The following is a 13,452-nucleotide window of genomic DNA, read 5'->3' as shown; positions in this document are numbered from 1 at the left end:
CGCTGTCGCGGCGGCTGACGTGGCTATGTCGCCTGCGGAAGTTAAGGAGCGGCAATTTTTTTTTTTTTTTTGCGAGAGTCGTTTGTTTTTATCGTGCTGATTGTGCTGTACGCGCGGCGTAGCATAAGATATGGCGTTACGAAGCGGCCTTTTTTTTCTTTCTTTCTTTTTTTTTTTTTTTTGCGGGAGCCGGTTATCTTTGCATGTATGAATCAACGAAAGCATGCGGTCAGCTGCGATCTGACCGCGCGCAGAGTGTTCGCAACACACGCTAGAGAAAGCGTCCGACGTTCTGTCAGAAAACGGGCTGAGCTGGATTGGCGCATGCGTAGCGCGTGCTACTGCGAACAAAGGCCGAGAAAGAGGAAAGAGAGAGATAGCTCGGCAAAAGAATGGGCACACCCTTGCGCTTCGCTCTATCGCGCTTTTTCCCTCTCGTTGCCACCGGTTCTCTCTGGTTCATTCACGCACAAAGATTGCAAACGTCACGTGCTGGCGTGCGGGAAACGATAACAGCAGATGCGCGCCTTTGGGGAATGGGCGCGAAGCTGCCCTAGCCAAACTGTCCCCCTCTCATTCCTTCCGCGCGTGGGTTGAAAGCGTCACGCGGCAAACGGCCGAGGGTGATGCGATCGTCTTTGGGGAAGGCACATTTTCCAGTGCGTGGTGCGGAGTTCGATATACAGAACGACAGGTGAAATTGAGTTCGATATATGACGAGGCTTTCCTATACTTTTACATCGGATTTTCAAGGGGATATTCCTTGAGTTCGATATAACCAAAATTCGATATATCCGGGTTCGACTGTATTAGTTTAGGGTACCCCAAAAGGCCCCTGGGTCATGTGGAACCCAGTTTGAATGCCTTTGTTCCATATATACACAAGGAGCAATGCTATTTGCTATGAAAAAAAATTCATATAGCTGGCAACACTGCATGTCTAACTACTACGGCAAACTTTTAGGGAAAGCTGCACATAAATTCCATGATGTAGTGCACAAACTATGCAGTGTTATTAGCTCGTTAACACATTTTGCTTTGTAAACCAGCAACACTAGTTAGTTATGCGAGACAAAGCACACTGCTGAATAATCAATCCTATTGTTTGTTGTGTGGTCATGCTTCTTACCATCTACCTGCCACCACAAAATGAATTTCATTGTTGGCAGGAGTGAACACTGATGCAGCCGGTCACCTGGAGCTTCATCAGCCGGTTGGTGTAGGCCTTGAAGTAGGAGAAGAGGATCTTGCCCATTGTGTCCACATACTCATCCCGAATCTCTCGTGCAACTTCTCTTTCGTGAGTCATGAGAAACTGGTAGAAGAACTTGTGCTTCAACATAGCATTCTGGGGCACCTGGTAATTGGTCATGGGCTTGCGAAACAGGTACACCTTCTGCAGCAAGTATTCCCTGATTTTGCCTATTGCCTGAGCATAGGAAAAAAGAACAGCACGAACCAACATTTTTAACCTTCACTACAAAGCAGCTGTACTCGGGAACATCACCAGCTCAATTTTCCCACTGAGCTCTATCAGTTTACGCTAGCAACTATGGCGCTTGGCTTCAACGCAGAGGAATAATAGTTTTAATACCTCATTACAATTGCTCGACTATCACAGGAATGAAATGGAAAACTGCTTATCTGTCAAGAAGGCGGTGCACTTTAAAAAAAAGAAACTACTGTATAAACTGCACTATAGGTCAAGGGGGAATATAGGTCGACCTCCTTACCTTGAAGTGAAAAAAAAGAAGAGAAAAATGAAACAAAAAAAGTGGAGAAGCATATATTTACATCAGCTGTGTCCCTGCATCACTGGAGCTACGATCTCACTTCAAGCGATCTCAGCAGTGTCGTGGAAACATGACTCTTTGCTGCTCGCCGCCTCCAGAGTGTATCATCTAGTTCCATCAAGCGTGGTGCTCACGCAGCATTTTTTGAAAGGCTGCATACATACTCGTGCTATGGTCTTTCCAGTTGTGATGTATAGATGCAGGAGTTGGACTGTGAAGAAGGATGACCGCCGAAGAATTGACGCGTTTGAATTGTGGCGCTGGCGGAGACTTGAGAGTTCGTTGGACTGCCAGATCAAATCAGTCGATATTGTCGACCATAAAACCCTGACTGCTCATTGAAGGGTCAAATTCTAAAGTTAAAGCTCAGCTACTTTGGTCATCTGATGAGAAGAGAGGAGTCGCTGGAGAAAGATTTGATGTTGGGAAAGGTTGAGGGTCACCGGAGAAGGGGTAGGCAGCGAACGCGATGGTTAGATGGCATCCTCGAGGCGCTGCAGATGAAGCTATGTGATGTTAGGAAGATAGTGAGAGACCGGAAAGCGTGGTGTGATATGGTCCATAGGTTCACGAAGAGTCGGACACGACTGAACGCCTGAACTAAACTGATACGTACAGCTGATTTTGTCCGCAGCACCACATGCTAAACCGCTGAACTGCAACTGAGAGAGCGGCCATGTTGCCGTTTGCTTCGGCGAACATGACTTTTTCTGGAAAGCCACTGTAAACTGCTTCCATGTGCCGTTATTCAGTCCTAAAGGGACACTGCAGCACTTTTTGCAAAAATTGGGCTTTCAGCAGAAACCCACACAGTTTTCAATGCTGCGAACTCGAATATCAGATTGAAATTAGGCAGGAGAAAGCAGAAGTAGCCATTTGTTTTCAGCAGAAATATGAAGCCTGCCCGATGCGGCTCACCTCGGGTTGCGCTGCTGCCTGTGATTGGCCAAGACGTCGCGTGACAACATATTGAGGACAAGGGAAGATGCCGATGCGGCTCCTTCGCTGCGCTGTGTGCTGATCGCAGCTCTCTGCGGTCTTGTGAATGTTATTATGGCATGCCATTTCCGCACGAATGATCATCGGGATTTTCACCGCATGTATCCCTACCAGATGCACCCACAAACGATGTAGCACTTCCGTTGTGGGGAGCATAGGTTTTACATAAAATTTTACTTTGGTTAGAGTAAGACATTTTGAAAAGTAGTGTGGGCCATTATTAGCAGAAACTACATGGCCCTCAGCGAAACCTCGGCGCGCATATTCCTAGGAAGGAAGGGCAGCAAACAATGCCCTAGCCGACTACCTCCGCATTGCCTGAAAGGTCATAGTTGTGAAAAATGGACCCAATGCTTGGTGTACCAAATCCTGCTTTGTGTGCCAGTCGTGATACCTTGGGGAAACGATGAATTTTATATAAAAGGTGAAGCAGTACACAGCGTCCACCAGACAAATGAAAAATAAGCGAAGAGTGGTTGCCGAGCTCTGCAATGAGTGCGAGGCATTGACGAGGCCATTGCGCTGGAGACTAAGTCAAATGCGCGCAAAATGCTGCTTGATTCATAAGACATTTAGCAGACGTAGAGAACCGTTCCCTTTTATCGTACTCTCACTATACACTTTAGTGAACTGACGGCTGACGTATGTTGAAAGCCAAGGTGCAGCTTCTCCGCACCCATACCTTCATGAGAAAACTATGTTCCAAAATGTGTTTTCTTACAAGAGCCTCGTCGTTTTGATATGTAACATAATTTGCATCCTCAAAGAAGACAGGACTATGTAAAATGACGGGGCAGCAGCGGGTGCAAAATCACAAGGCCATATATAAACTTCGATGATTGCTTGCTTGGACGCATCGAAGGAAACCTCGCTCTGTGCGCTCCTTACCTGAATGCGCCTATACTCAGCTGAGCGGTATACTTCTTATCTTCTAATAATGCTCCCGTAAGGGTTCCACGAACATATCATGCACGCGCCGTGCTGGAAAAGATCTCACAAAGCCTTCACAACCTAGCTGCGACATAGCAGTGGCCTCTTCTTAATCATCTGCTAGTTCGCAAAAATCATCAGCGCATGCTGCTGATGTAGTTTGAATTTCAAAACTTCATGAATTTTTATACCAGCAAAAAATCTAGCATTTCTAATATATTGCCACACCGCTCTCCATCTTCTGGTGCCACCAAGTGGCTGAATGTCTTGGCATGTGGCTGAGCGTCGTCCTCGTCTCTCTCGAGCTTCGCTTGATTAAAAGGGCCAGCTCGGTTGTTCTGCTGCTTGCTACGTTTGTTGGTGACATTTGGTAACCCGCCGACTGGCCTTATTTATGACACCGGCACTCCGGGCGCATGGGCCATGCTGTCTGCATTCAGGCGACGGGGAGCGGCAAAGGTGATGTTTAGTCTACCAGCCCAATGGCTGCGCAGGCATACAGTGGTCCCGGAAAAGCTCGAATTCAAGCTCGTTAATAGAGCAGCTCGCATTCGAACTCGAATTGGAGAAGAACCCGGCTCGTGTAGATACGCAGGGCGGAGCGGTTGCTGCACACGAAGCTCTACAAGACGCCTGGTGCATTGAGGGACGGAGCCTGCTGCCCTGATTTACGACCTGCGGGGAGTCAGTGCAGTCGTAGGCGATCAGCGCACTGCGGGCGTGCCGGCGGCCCGCGACCGGATGGCGGGCCAGTGGACTTTGCCCCCTCTTCATCCCCTTGACGGTAGCGGCGGGGATTTGTGTAGCCTGCACGCGGAGCCAGCCCGACGTGGGGGCGGCCGTCCTTGCTTTGGCCGCCTGTCCTGCGGCATGAACATGCTGAGGGATCAGTCGTGCAGCTTCAAAGGGGAAAATGGCACCCAGGTGGAGGTCACGATTAAGGGAGGAAGGGTGCGGGAATTTAACATTTCCCTCGCCCGCATGACACGGTTAACACCCTCTCTTTTTCTCGGGGAGCCCTCATCTTTCCCCTTCTGGCCTCCTTCCCCTGGCGCTGTAGCGGTAACCGCGGGGGTGAGAGAACGGCCCCTCCTTCCCCCTCCCCTCTTATCTTGGCGGACAGCAGCTCCACCCAGAGGGACGATGCCGCGACGCCGTAGCGCGCGGATGCTGCTATGGCACCAAGGAAGAACCATTGGGCGTTCCCAATAAACAACTTGGCCCGTTGGCTATGTTTGCTTCGGTGTGACATTCTTCACGGCCACTGCTGTGGCCTCGGTTCTCAGAGTGGAGCCGGAGCCCCGTGAGAAACCCCACAACGAGCAGGTACGCCACTTGTTGCCAGACTGTGCCTCAAATTCTGCTAAATATCGCTATAAAAGATGAGCGGCGACATTAGCTTGCATATTTTAAAAAAAAATCTCGACCTATATTCCGGTTTATATGGTAATTGACTGAAATTCATGTTCCTAGTAGCCAGCCCTATGTAGTTTGAATTTCAAAACTTCATGAATTTTTATACCAGCAAAAAATCTAGTATTTCTAATATATTGCCACACCGCTCTCCATCTTCTGGCGCCACCAAGTGGCCGAATGTCTTGGCATGTGGCTGAGCGTCGTCCTCGTCTCTCTCGGGCTTCGCTTGATTAAAAGGGCCAGCTCGGTTGTTCTGCTGCTAGCTACGTGTGTTGGTGACATTTGGTAGAATGTGCAGGATAAGATCCCATGTATGTTGCCCCCGAAGACATCAGTGACGATGCTCATCGACACGTGGACGCGACTCCTGTCTATAAAGCGAGCCGTCGCCTCCGAGGCCTACAACCCAAGTTCGAACCACTGACCACCCCGCTACGAGCCATGACATTCACGACGAGCAGCCAGACAAGTCAGCCTGCCAGCAACGCCCCACCGTTCGTCCTTCTCGCACCTCGATCACCGCCATCATTTCATGGTGACCGGTTCGAAGATGTGGAAGACTGGTTGGCCAGTTTTGACCGTGTGGCCGCATTCAATCAATGGGACGACAAGCGGAAGCTAATGAATGTGTACTTCGCACTGCAAGACTCGGCCAAAACGTGATTTGAGAACCACAAGGCGTCCTTTGTCAACTGGGCAGCCTTTCGCTGTGAGTTGCTTACAAATTTCAGCTCAAGTGCGTGCAAAAAAAACGCAGAGATTGCAATTCGTTCAAGGTCTCAACAGTTAAATGAGAGCATGGCCATGTTTGTCGAGGACATGATGCGGCTTTTCAATCGGGCCGACCCTACCATGCCCGAGCAATGAAGGTATGGCACCTCATGCGCGGGGTGAAGGAGCAGCTGTTCGCTGGCCTCATTCGCGACCCTCCAAGAACTGTTGCAGATTTGGCGAGAGAAGCTACCAGCATGGAACGTTCAGTGCAGGAACGGAGTACCCAATACGGCTGTCAGGCAAGCATAGCGGCCACACCCTACTGCACGTTTGTGCCAGCAGCCAAGGACGAGGCATTGCGGGAGCTTGTAAGGAGCACTGTCCACGAAGAGCTGCAGAACCTCCACTTGGGTGCTCCCCCTGCAATGAATTATTCTACCGGGGACGTCATTCGTGATGAAATCCGGCGAGCGGTGCAGCCACCACCAGCACCACAACCGGAGCCATGCATCATGATTTATAGTGATGTCCTACATCGACCTGCCCCCAAGCCACATCTATTCCGCCCCGCTGTCGGACCACCGCCTCGCTACATGCGCCCCGTCGAGCAGCAACAAGATCTGCGCCCCTGCGGCTCGACCAGCGTCCCGCTAAGGCGCACGCCCAACAGACGTCCGCTCTGTTATCACTGCTGCGAGCCTGGCCACATTCTTTGCAATTGCTTATACTGGAGAATAGGTTTAAAAGAATTTCCACCAAACGCGCCTCGACCCCGCTATGGCGAAAGACCAGAGGAGATTGAGGAATACCTGGCTGCTAACGAGATGCACCCGCCGTCACCGCAACGGCAGTTGCGATCGTCATCCCCGAGGCGCGATCGTCATCCCCATGCTTTGCCCAGGCAACCTCCGGGGGTGAGGCTGCCGCTACGTCTCAGATTAAACAGCCTCCACCCGAAGATTTGACGCGGCGACCCGATCCGACGAACTTACCTACATGCTGCGAACGCATTGCTTCCGGGGAAATTTTTGTAACTGCCGACAGTTGTGATGTGACCGCACTTGTAGATACCGGCGCCAATTTTTCCGTCATGAGCAGCCAAATAGCCACGGCAGTCCATAAAATTCTGACGTCTTGGTCTGGGCCAATGATGCATACTGCCGGTGGGCATGTGATGACGCTGATTGGCATGTGAACTTGCCACACAGAGATCTGCGGTTTTACTTTCACTGGCACATTTGCCGTATTACAAGAGTGCTGCAAAGATATGATTCTCGGCACGAATTTTCTTCAAGAGTATGGTGCTGTTATAGACCTTCGGGAGCAGCTCATGGTATCGTTTTCAACCAAGCAAGCCGCTAATAGCAACATGGACTTCCGGAAAATGATGTTGCACGTCTGTGACGACCACACAACGATCTCTCCGCGTGCGAGCAAGTTCGTCACAGTCGAATGTGGTCACAGCACCGGCACGCGTGGCATTGCTGAAGCTAACATGTCACTGCTTCTAACTCGACAAATTCGTGTAGCTCGGGGCCTTGTCGAACTTGTTCGTGGGCAAGCCGAAGTGCTAGTGACAAACTTCACATGTGAACTCCAACATTTGACAGCGAACATGACGGTTGCTTATTTTGAAGAACTTGGAGAATGTCAGGCCAGTACGCTTTATCCAACACATCAGACCTCGACAATACGACGTCTACAGCCATTCAGAAAGATGTGAACCCGCACCTCTTGCCCAGTCAGAAACGCTGCGTAGAGAATCTTGTCAATTCGTTCTGCGATTGTTTTGCATCAACCTCCAAGGTCCGACAGATACCATTAACGAAGCACCGAATTATAGTTGCCGACGACCAACGTCCACTATGTCAGCGTCCTTACCGGGTGTCTTCAAAAGAATGTGACGCCATCCGCCGCCAAGTAACAGAAATGCTCCAGGACGATGTTATCCAACCGTCGACGAACCCCTGGTTTTTGCCTGTCGTCCTCGTCGCGAAGAAGGATGGAACCTTGAGGTTCTGCGTGGATTACTGACGCCTCAACAACGTCACGAAAAAGGATGTGTACCCCATGCCGCGTATAGACGACTCCCTTGATCTCCTTCGCCATGCCACTTACTTTTCGTCACTTGACCTCCGCAGTGTTATGGCAAATAGAGGTTGACGAGCGAGATCGTGAGAAGACCGCTTTTATTATGCCGGATGGTTTGTATGAGTTTAAAGTGCTCCCGTTGTGGGGATTCATAATCCCCTGCCCCCATTATAAAGGGCCGCACGTAATTAACACGCGTGATTACGCGCGCTCTTGGGGAGGACCGCGAGGAGAGGGCACACTGGTCACCCTCCCAGGCTCCCGCGGCGACACCGCACGGGTTTCCTTCTCTCCTCCCAGCATACCGGGGAAACCTCCTCTCCCCGAGCCGAGGTGAGAAGCGCGTCTATCACAGCTCGCTCGGTGTCTTTTGACGGTTGGGCGTGCATGCGCACGGAGCATCATTTCCTGTCGGGAGACTGCCGCCTTCACCCTCTGCTCCCGGTTCAGCGCGCACTTACTGCCGCAGGCCGTGAGCACGAAGCCGCACGCAGGTGAGCAGACTACCTCTCACTCCTTGTGCGCGCTTCCCCCTTAGATGGTTTAATTTTACCCCCCATACGTGGCGTTCGCTCGCTAAACGATTTTCAGTGCCATTACTTGAGCACAATAAACTGTTCGAGTATGTAACTCGGTGCTTGTCCCCTCTGGCTCGAACCTGCCGCAGTGGCGACTTCTCGCACCGCGGGATGGGGGTCACAGCTCTGTCTGTTAGGGCTGCACGTCGGGGCTAGAAGGCGACTGTAGCGTCTAGCCCCCCGTGGTGCATTCTTGTGAGAACACCCATACCGTTTGGCCTGTGCTCGGCCCCTGCCACATTTCAACGAATGATGGACACTGCACTCTCTGGTCATGGCTCGTATATCTCGACGACGTTGTGATTTTCTCAGACACGTTCGACGAGCACCTGAAACGTTTGCGCACTGTCTTCGAGGCCATCCAATCTACTGGTCTCTCTCTAAAACCCTAAAAATGCCACTTTGCATTTAATGAGCTGAAATTTCCCGGCCACATTGTCAGCGCTCGAGGTATTAGCCCAGACCCAGAAAAGACGGCCGCTGTCACTTCATTCCCCAAACCAGTGAATAAACGAAGCTTGCGTCGATTTCTCGGCCTCTGCGCATACTACCGTCGCTTTGTTAACAATTTCTCCAAGATCGCTAAGCCTCTGACCCGCCTGACAAATACGCCGAGCCGTTCTTTTGGGGCCCAGACCAGGAAAAAGCTTTCACGGAACTCAAGTCCCGTCTCCAATGTACGCCTTTACTTGGCCACTTCGACGAAGAGGCCGACACGGAACTGCACGCGGATGTTAGTAACATTGGCCTCAGTGCAGTCCTTGTTCAGTGGCAGGATGGTGCAGAACACGTCATTGCTTACGCCAGTCGCACTTTGTCCCGTTCCGAAGTTAATTGTTCAATTACAGAAAAGGTGTGCCTGGTTGTTGTGTGGGCAGTCGTGAAATTTCGTCCGTACTTGTACGGTCGTTCGTTTCGTGTCGTGAGCGACCATCACTCTCTGTGTTGGCTGGCAAACCTGAAAGATCCATCGGGTTGGCTTGCTCGATAGAGCCTGTGGTTGCAAGAATTTGAAGTTACTATTGTTCACAAGTCCGGCAAGAAACACAGTGATGCTGACTGTCTGTCCCGCGCCCTACTCCCTGCCACACGGACTGCTCCTACGAAGATTCCGCTTTTCTCGGTGTTATCACGACGTCCACCTTATCCCGAAAGCAGCGGGCTGACTCTGAACTTTTGCCTTTCATCGAATACCTTGAAGGAACCGTGCCATCTCTTCCTCAGCTTTTCAGGCGCGGACTGTCGTCATTTTGCCTGCGCGATAGTGTGCTCTACAAGAAGAACTATGGTCCAAGAGAAACTGCTTATCTGCTTGTAGTACCCACAACGCTTCATGACGAAGTTCTTCGTGCGTGCCACAATGACCTTTTTTCTGGCCATCTCGGTTTTTTTCGCACATTGGCACGGATACGCCGAAAGTACTACTGGCCCAGGCTAGCTGCCGTTATGCACTGCTACGTCCGTACCTGCCGTGAGTGCCAGCGGCGGAAGACACCACCCATTAAACCAGCTGGGCACCTGCAGCCTATTGATCCCCCGAAATTTCCATTTCAACAGGTCGGCATGAACTTACTGGGCCCATTCCCGAAGTTCTCCATGGGCAACATGTATAAAGCAGTTCCCACTGACTACCTCAGCCACTACTGTGAGACCAAGGCCATTCCTGGTGGTACCGCAGAGGAAGTTGCGCATTTCTTCATTCACAACATTGTACTCCGTCACGGTGCCCCAACAGTAGTCTTAACTGACAGGGGAACCTCGTTTACGTCAGCACTCACGAGCGAGGTCCTTCGACTGAGTGGCACCACCCACCGCAAGACAACAGCCTATCATCCTCAAACTAATGGACTGATTGAGTGACTTAACAAGACAATTGCCGATATGATTTCTATGTATGTAACCGACGATTATGGGAACTGGGACCGAATTCTGCCGTACATCACGTTCGCATACAACAATGCGCTCCAGGAAACTACACGCTTCATTACATTTTATTTGGTTCATGCTGGATGCCATGCTTCTTCTGGATTCTGCTCCCTCCACTGTCGTGGGTTCTGACCAATTTATTCATGACGCAGAACCTGCACGCCAGCTAGCCAGACAGGGAATTCGGCACCAACAAGTACACGACACCCAGCGCTACAACCTGCGACACCGATAGGTGACTTACACGCCCGGCGACCAAGTCTGGGTATGGAGCCCAATACGGTTGTGAGGGCGCTCTGAAAAGCTGCGGCGTTACTTTGGACCTTACAAGGTGCTCTGCCGCCTCAGCGCAGTGAACTACGAGGTGCTACCACGAGGCACTGTCCGCTCCTCTCGGCAGCCGAAGTCTGAAATCGTTCACGTTGCCAGAATGAAGCCATATTACAATCGTTAAACCGTTTTAGGGTCCAAACCAGAGCCAGAGACTCGCCCGTATAACTTGCCCCGCTTTTCAATTATTCCCCTACGCTTGCGGCATCGGGTCGATGCCCCTTGGAAAGGGGGCAATGCCACACCGCTGTCCATTTTCTGGCGCCACCAAGTGGCCGAATGTCTTGGCCTGTGGCTGAGCGTCGTCCTCGTCTCTCTCGAGCTTCGCTTGATTAAAAGGGCCAGCTCAGTTGTTCTGCTGCTTGCTACGTGTGTTGGCGACAATATATATAATTTATGATTATTTTTTTCAGCTCAAAACTACACTCAAGACTACTCTGTCACAAGATGCAATCCAATGACAGATGCTCCCTGCACTTGTTGTGGCTGCCATCGAGACACTCTGTGCGGAGGTCAGCGAAACAGTTTCAGTTCGTCCCGCATCTTACATACTTGATAGCAGGGAGCTGCATGATGCAGTTACTTGTTATAATTAATTACTGTTACTTCAAGTTAACCACAGTGTGCAGCTGCAGGTAGCTCACAGTACTGCTGGTGCTACCTTCCATGGTGTATGACATGTACAACCCCCCCTAGACAAATGGCTCCTCACCTTCAGCTTGAGCTTTTCCAGTATGTCCCTGACATCCTGGCATGACTTGGAATCCTTGAAGGACTGCTCCTTGACAAAGGAGATCTTGTGGTCCAAGACATATAGCTGCTCTAGAAACTCTTTTTCTGTTACGGGTGTCTCGAGAATGTTCCTGACGAATGACAGAACAAAACGATGTTGCCAATACAGGCGACAGCATGAGAACAGGAGGTGTATTTTTGTCATTACTTTCAGCAATGCCAGTGGCCTGAAATCGCTTTTGGCAATTTTGTTTTTAAAGACAGCATTGGCACACTTCGGCGGGTGTTAAAGAAACCCAGAAATGATAAGAGCATCATATGTACCTGACAATGTGGAAGCCAGTGCGGTTCACTAGTAATATTTTAATTCCCTAAATTTGGAGATTTGACATTTACAGAAAGAAACTGCTCATAATTTGTTTAATTACTGAGTTGTTATCAGCACCCTAATTTGCAATGTTACTGAGTCTTGCACAGAGTCCATCGGGCTAAAATGTCTAGTTTCACTGATGAAACCAAATACCATATATTCCTTAAAATGACTGTTAAAGACCTGCCATACTGGTGAAGCAAACCAGAGAATGTTAGACTTCAGCCCAAAAGTGAATGGCACTCACAGTATCATGTTCTCAGGCACAATGATGTCATCTACGAACTGACTGAGTTCGCCACGAACAGCCTGAAAGTGTAAGAATATTTCCACAATGTCAATAAAGAATACATAGTCATCAATAAATATGGTTAGTCTTTTGTAGAGTTAAATATGCTTACCTGCCTGTTCTTCAAGCGCAGGTTCATAGACACTGATTGCTGCTGAAGGGTCAATATTTCGTGGCTGATGCTGCCTAAATCCTCCTGGAATGTCTTGAGCATGTTCTCCATACGCTGAAAGAGTAACTGAATGAGCGACATGTACGAGCAACCCAAGTCTGCAAAAGAGAATGCCACAAAGCCAAACCTCAAGTATTTGATCGCAAGCAGCAATTTGGTTGTGAAGGCTCGCAATATTCACACTCTCTTTGATATCTGTGCGACCAGGTTAAGGGACTGCATAATTAATTCCAAAGTACACTACAAAGTCGGCTGTGCCGCTGAGATGTGCTGCATGTTGAGGAGAATGAAAAAGGATGGCTCAGAAAGGATACAATCTTGAATAGAGGCGTTTTCAACTTCCTTTAAATCCTTTTCGACCTGAAGTGAATACTGCCTCAGGTCCATGCCCTGCGTTCCAAATAAAAAAGGGGTATTACTACTATAGTCTCATAAGATGTCTCTACAAAACGGCACAATATACGACGATTGTGAAGCGGTACGCACCGATTGCAAGGCTTCTTGGATGAACTCATCTTCCAGGTTTTCTTGTATGTGCACTAGTGGATTCAACAATGACAGTCAAGCTGTTATGCACTGGGTACAAAGGACAAAAATACGTGCCACACCAAAGAAAGTTCGTTTACCATCGACTTCGTCGAACGTTGGGTCGTCCAACTCGAAGGGGTTGGTTTCCAAGACATGACTGGCGTCACCATTTCCTTCCTGTATGCAGGCAAGAACAGAATCTGTAAAAACTTTGTATGGTGATAAATGTCTACGCAATTTAACGTTTTTTGAAGACGCTAAACAGGGAAAACAAGAGCGGAGGTGACAACAACCGAGTCATTTTAGAAGTCATGGCGCAATGTTACGGTTGTCACAAAGTGTGAGAGACAGCTGTACCTCAATAGGTTGTTTTAGAGAGTCCATTTTGGTACGATGTTTACAATAACGAATATTTAAAGCGTTTGTCACATAAGAGCGCAACTTTCGGCAAGCATTGTGTGGCTCGAGCGTGTACTTGCACAGACAGCAGCAGTTGAGGCGCTCAAGCTCAGGCACTTAAGGGGCTGAATCAGAATAACCCGGGACAGCTTCGTATTAAAATCTAAAATAATAGAAGTACACAA

The 13,452-nt window shown here is 49.7% G+C and overlaps 1 protein-coding gene across 2 annotated transcripts in view; it reads right to left on the bottom strand.

Moving 5' to 3' along the window:
- Vps52 (vacuolar protein sorting 52) overlaps positions 1-13,405 on the bottom strand; it is a 32,829-nt gene extending 19,424 nt beyond the window's left edge. For both annotated transcript variants that reach the window (XM_084607641.1, XM_084607711.1), the window contains exons 1-9: positions 13,226-13,405; positions 12,967-13,045; positions 12,827-12,879; positions 12,655-12,730; positions 12,468-12,535; positions 12,281-12,394; positions 12,127-12,188; positions 11,490-11,640; positions 1,196-1,429 (exon numbers count right to left, since the gene is read on the bottom strand). In XM_084607641.1, coding sequence (XP_084463767.1) covers positions 1,196-1,429; positions 11,490-11,640; positions 12,127-12,188; positions 12,281-12,394; positions 12,468-12,535; positions 12,655-12,730; positions 12,827-12,879; positions 12,967-13,045; positions 13,226-13,252 — 864 coding nt within the window. In that variant the 5' untranslated portion in view covers positions 13,253-13,405. The remainder of the gene's footprint in view (positions 1-1,195; positions 1,430-11,489; positions 11,641-12,126; positions 12,189-12,280; positions 12,395-12,467; positions 12,536-12,654; positions 12,731-12,826; positions 12,880-12,966; positions 13,046-13,225) is intronic.
- Between the last annotated feature and the right edge of the window lie 47 nt (positions 13,406-13,452).

The sequence above is a fragment of the Amblyomma maculatum genome, chromosome 1 (genome assembly GCF_055883805.1).
Source record: "Amblyomma maculatum isolate TAMU_Amacu chromosome 1, ASM5588380v1, whole genome shotgun sequence".
NCBI lineage: Eukaryota > Metazoa > Arthropoda > Arachnida > Ixodida > Ixodidae > Amblyomma > Amblyomma maculatum.
The sequence above is the reverse complement of the archived record's forward strand: the minus strand, read 5'-3'. Positions and strand labels throughout refer to the sequence as shown.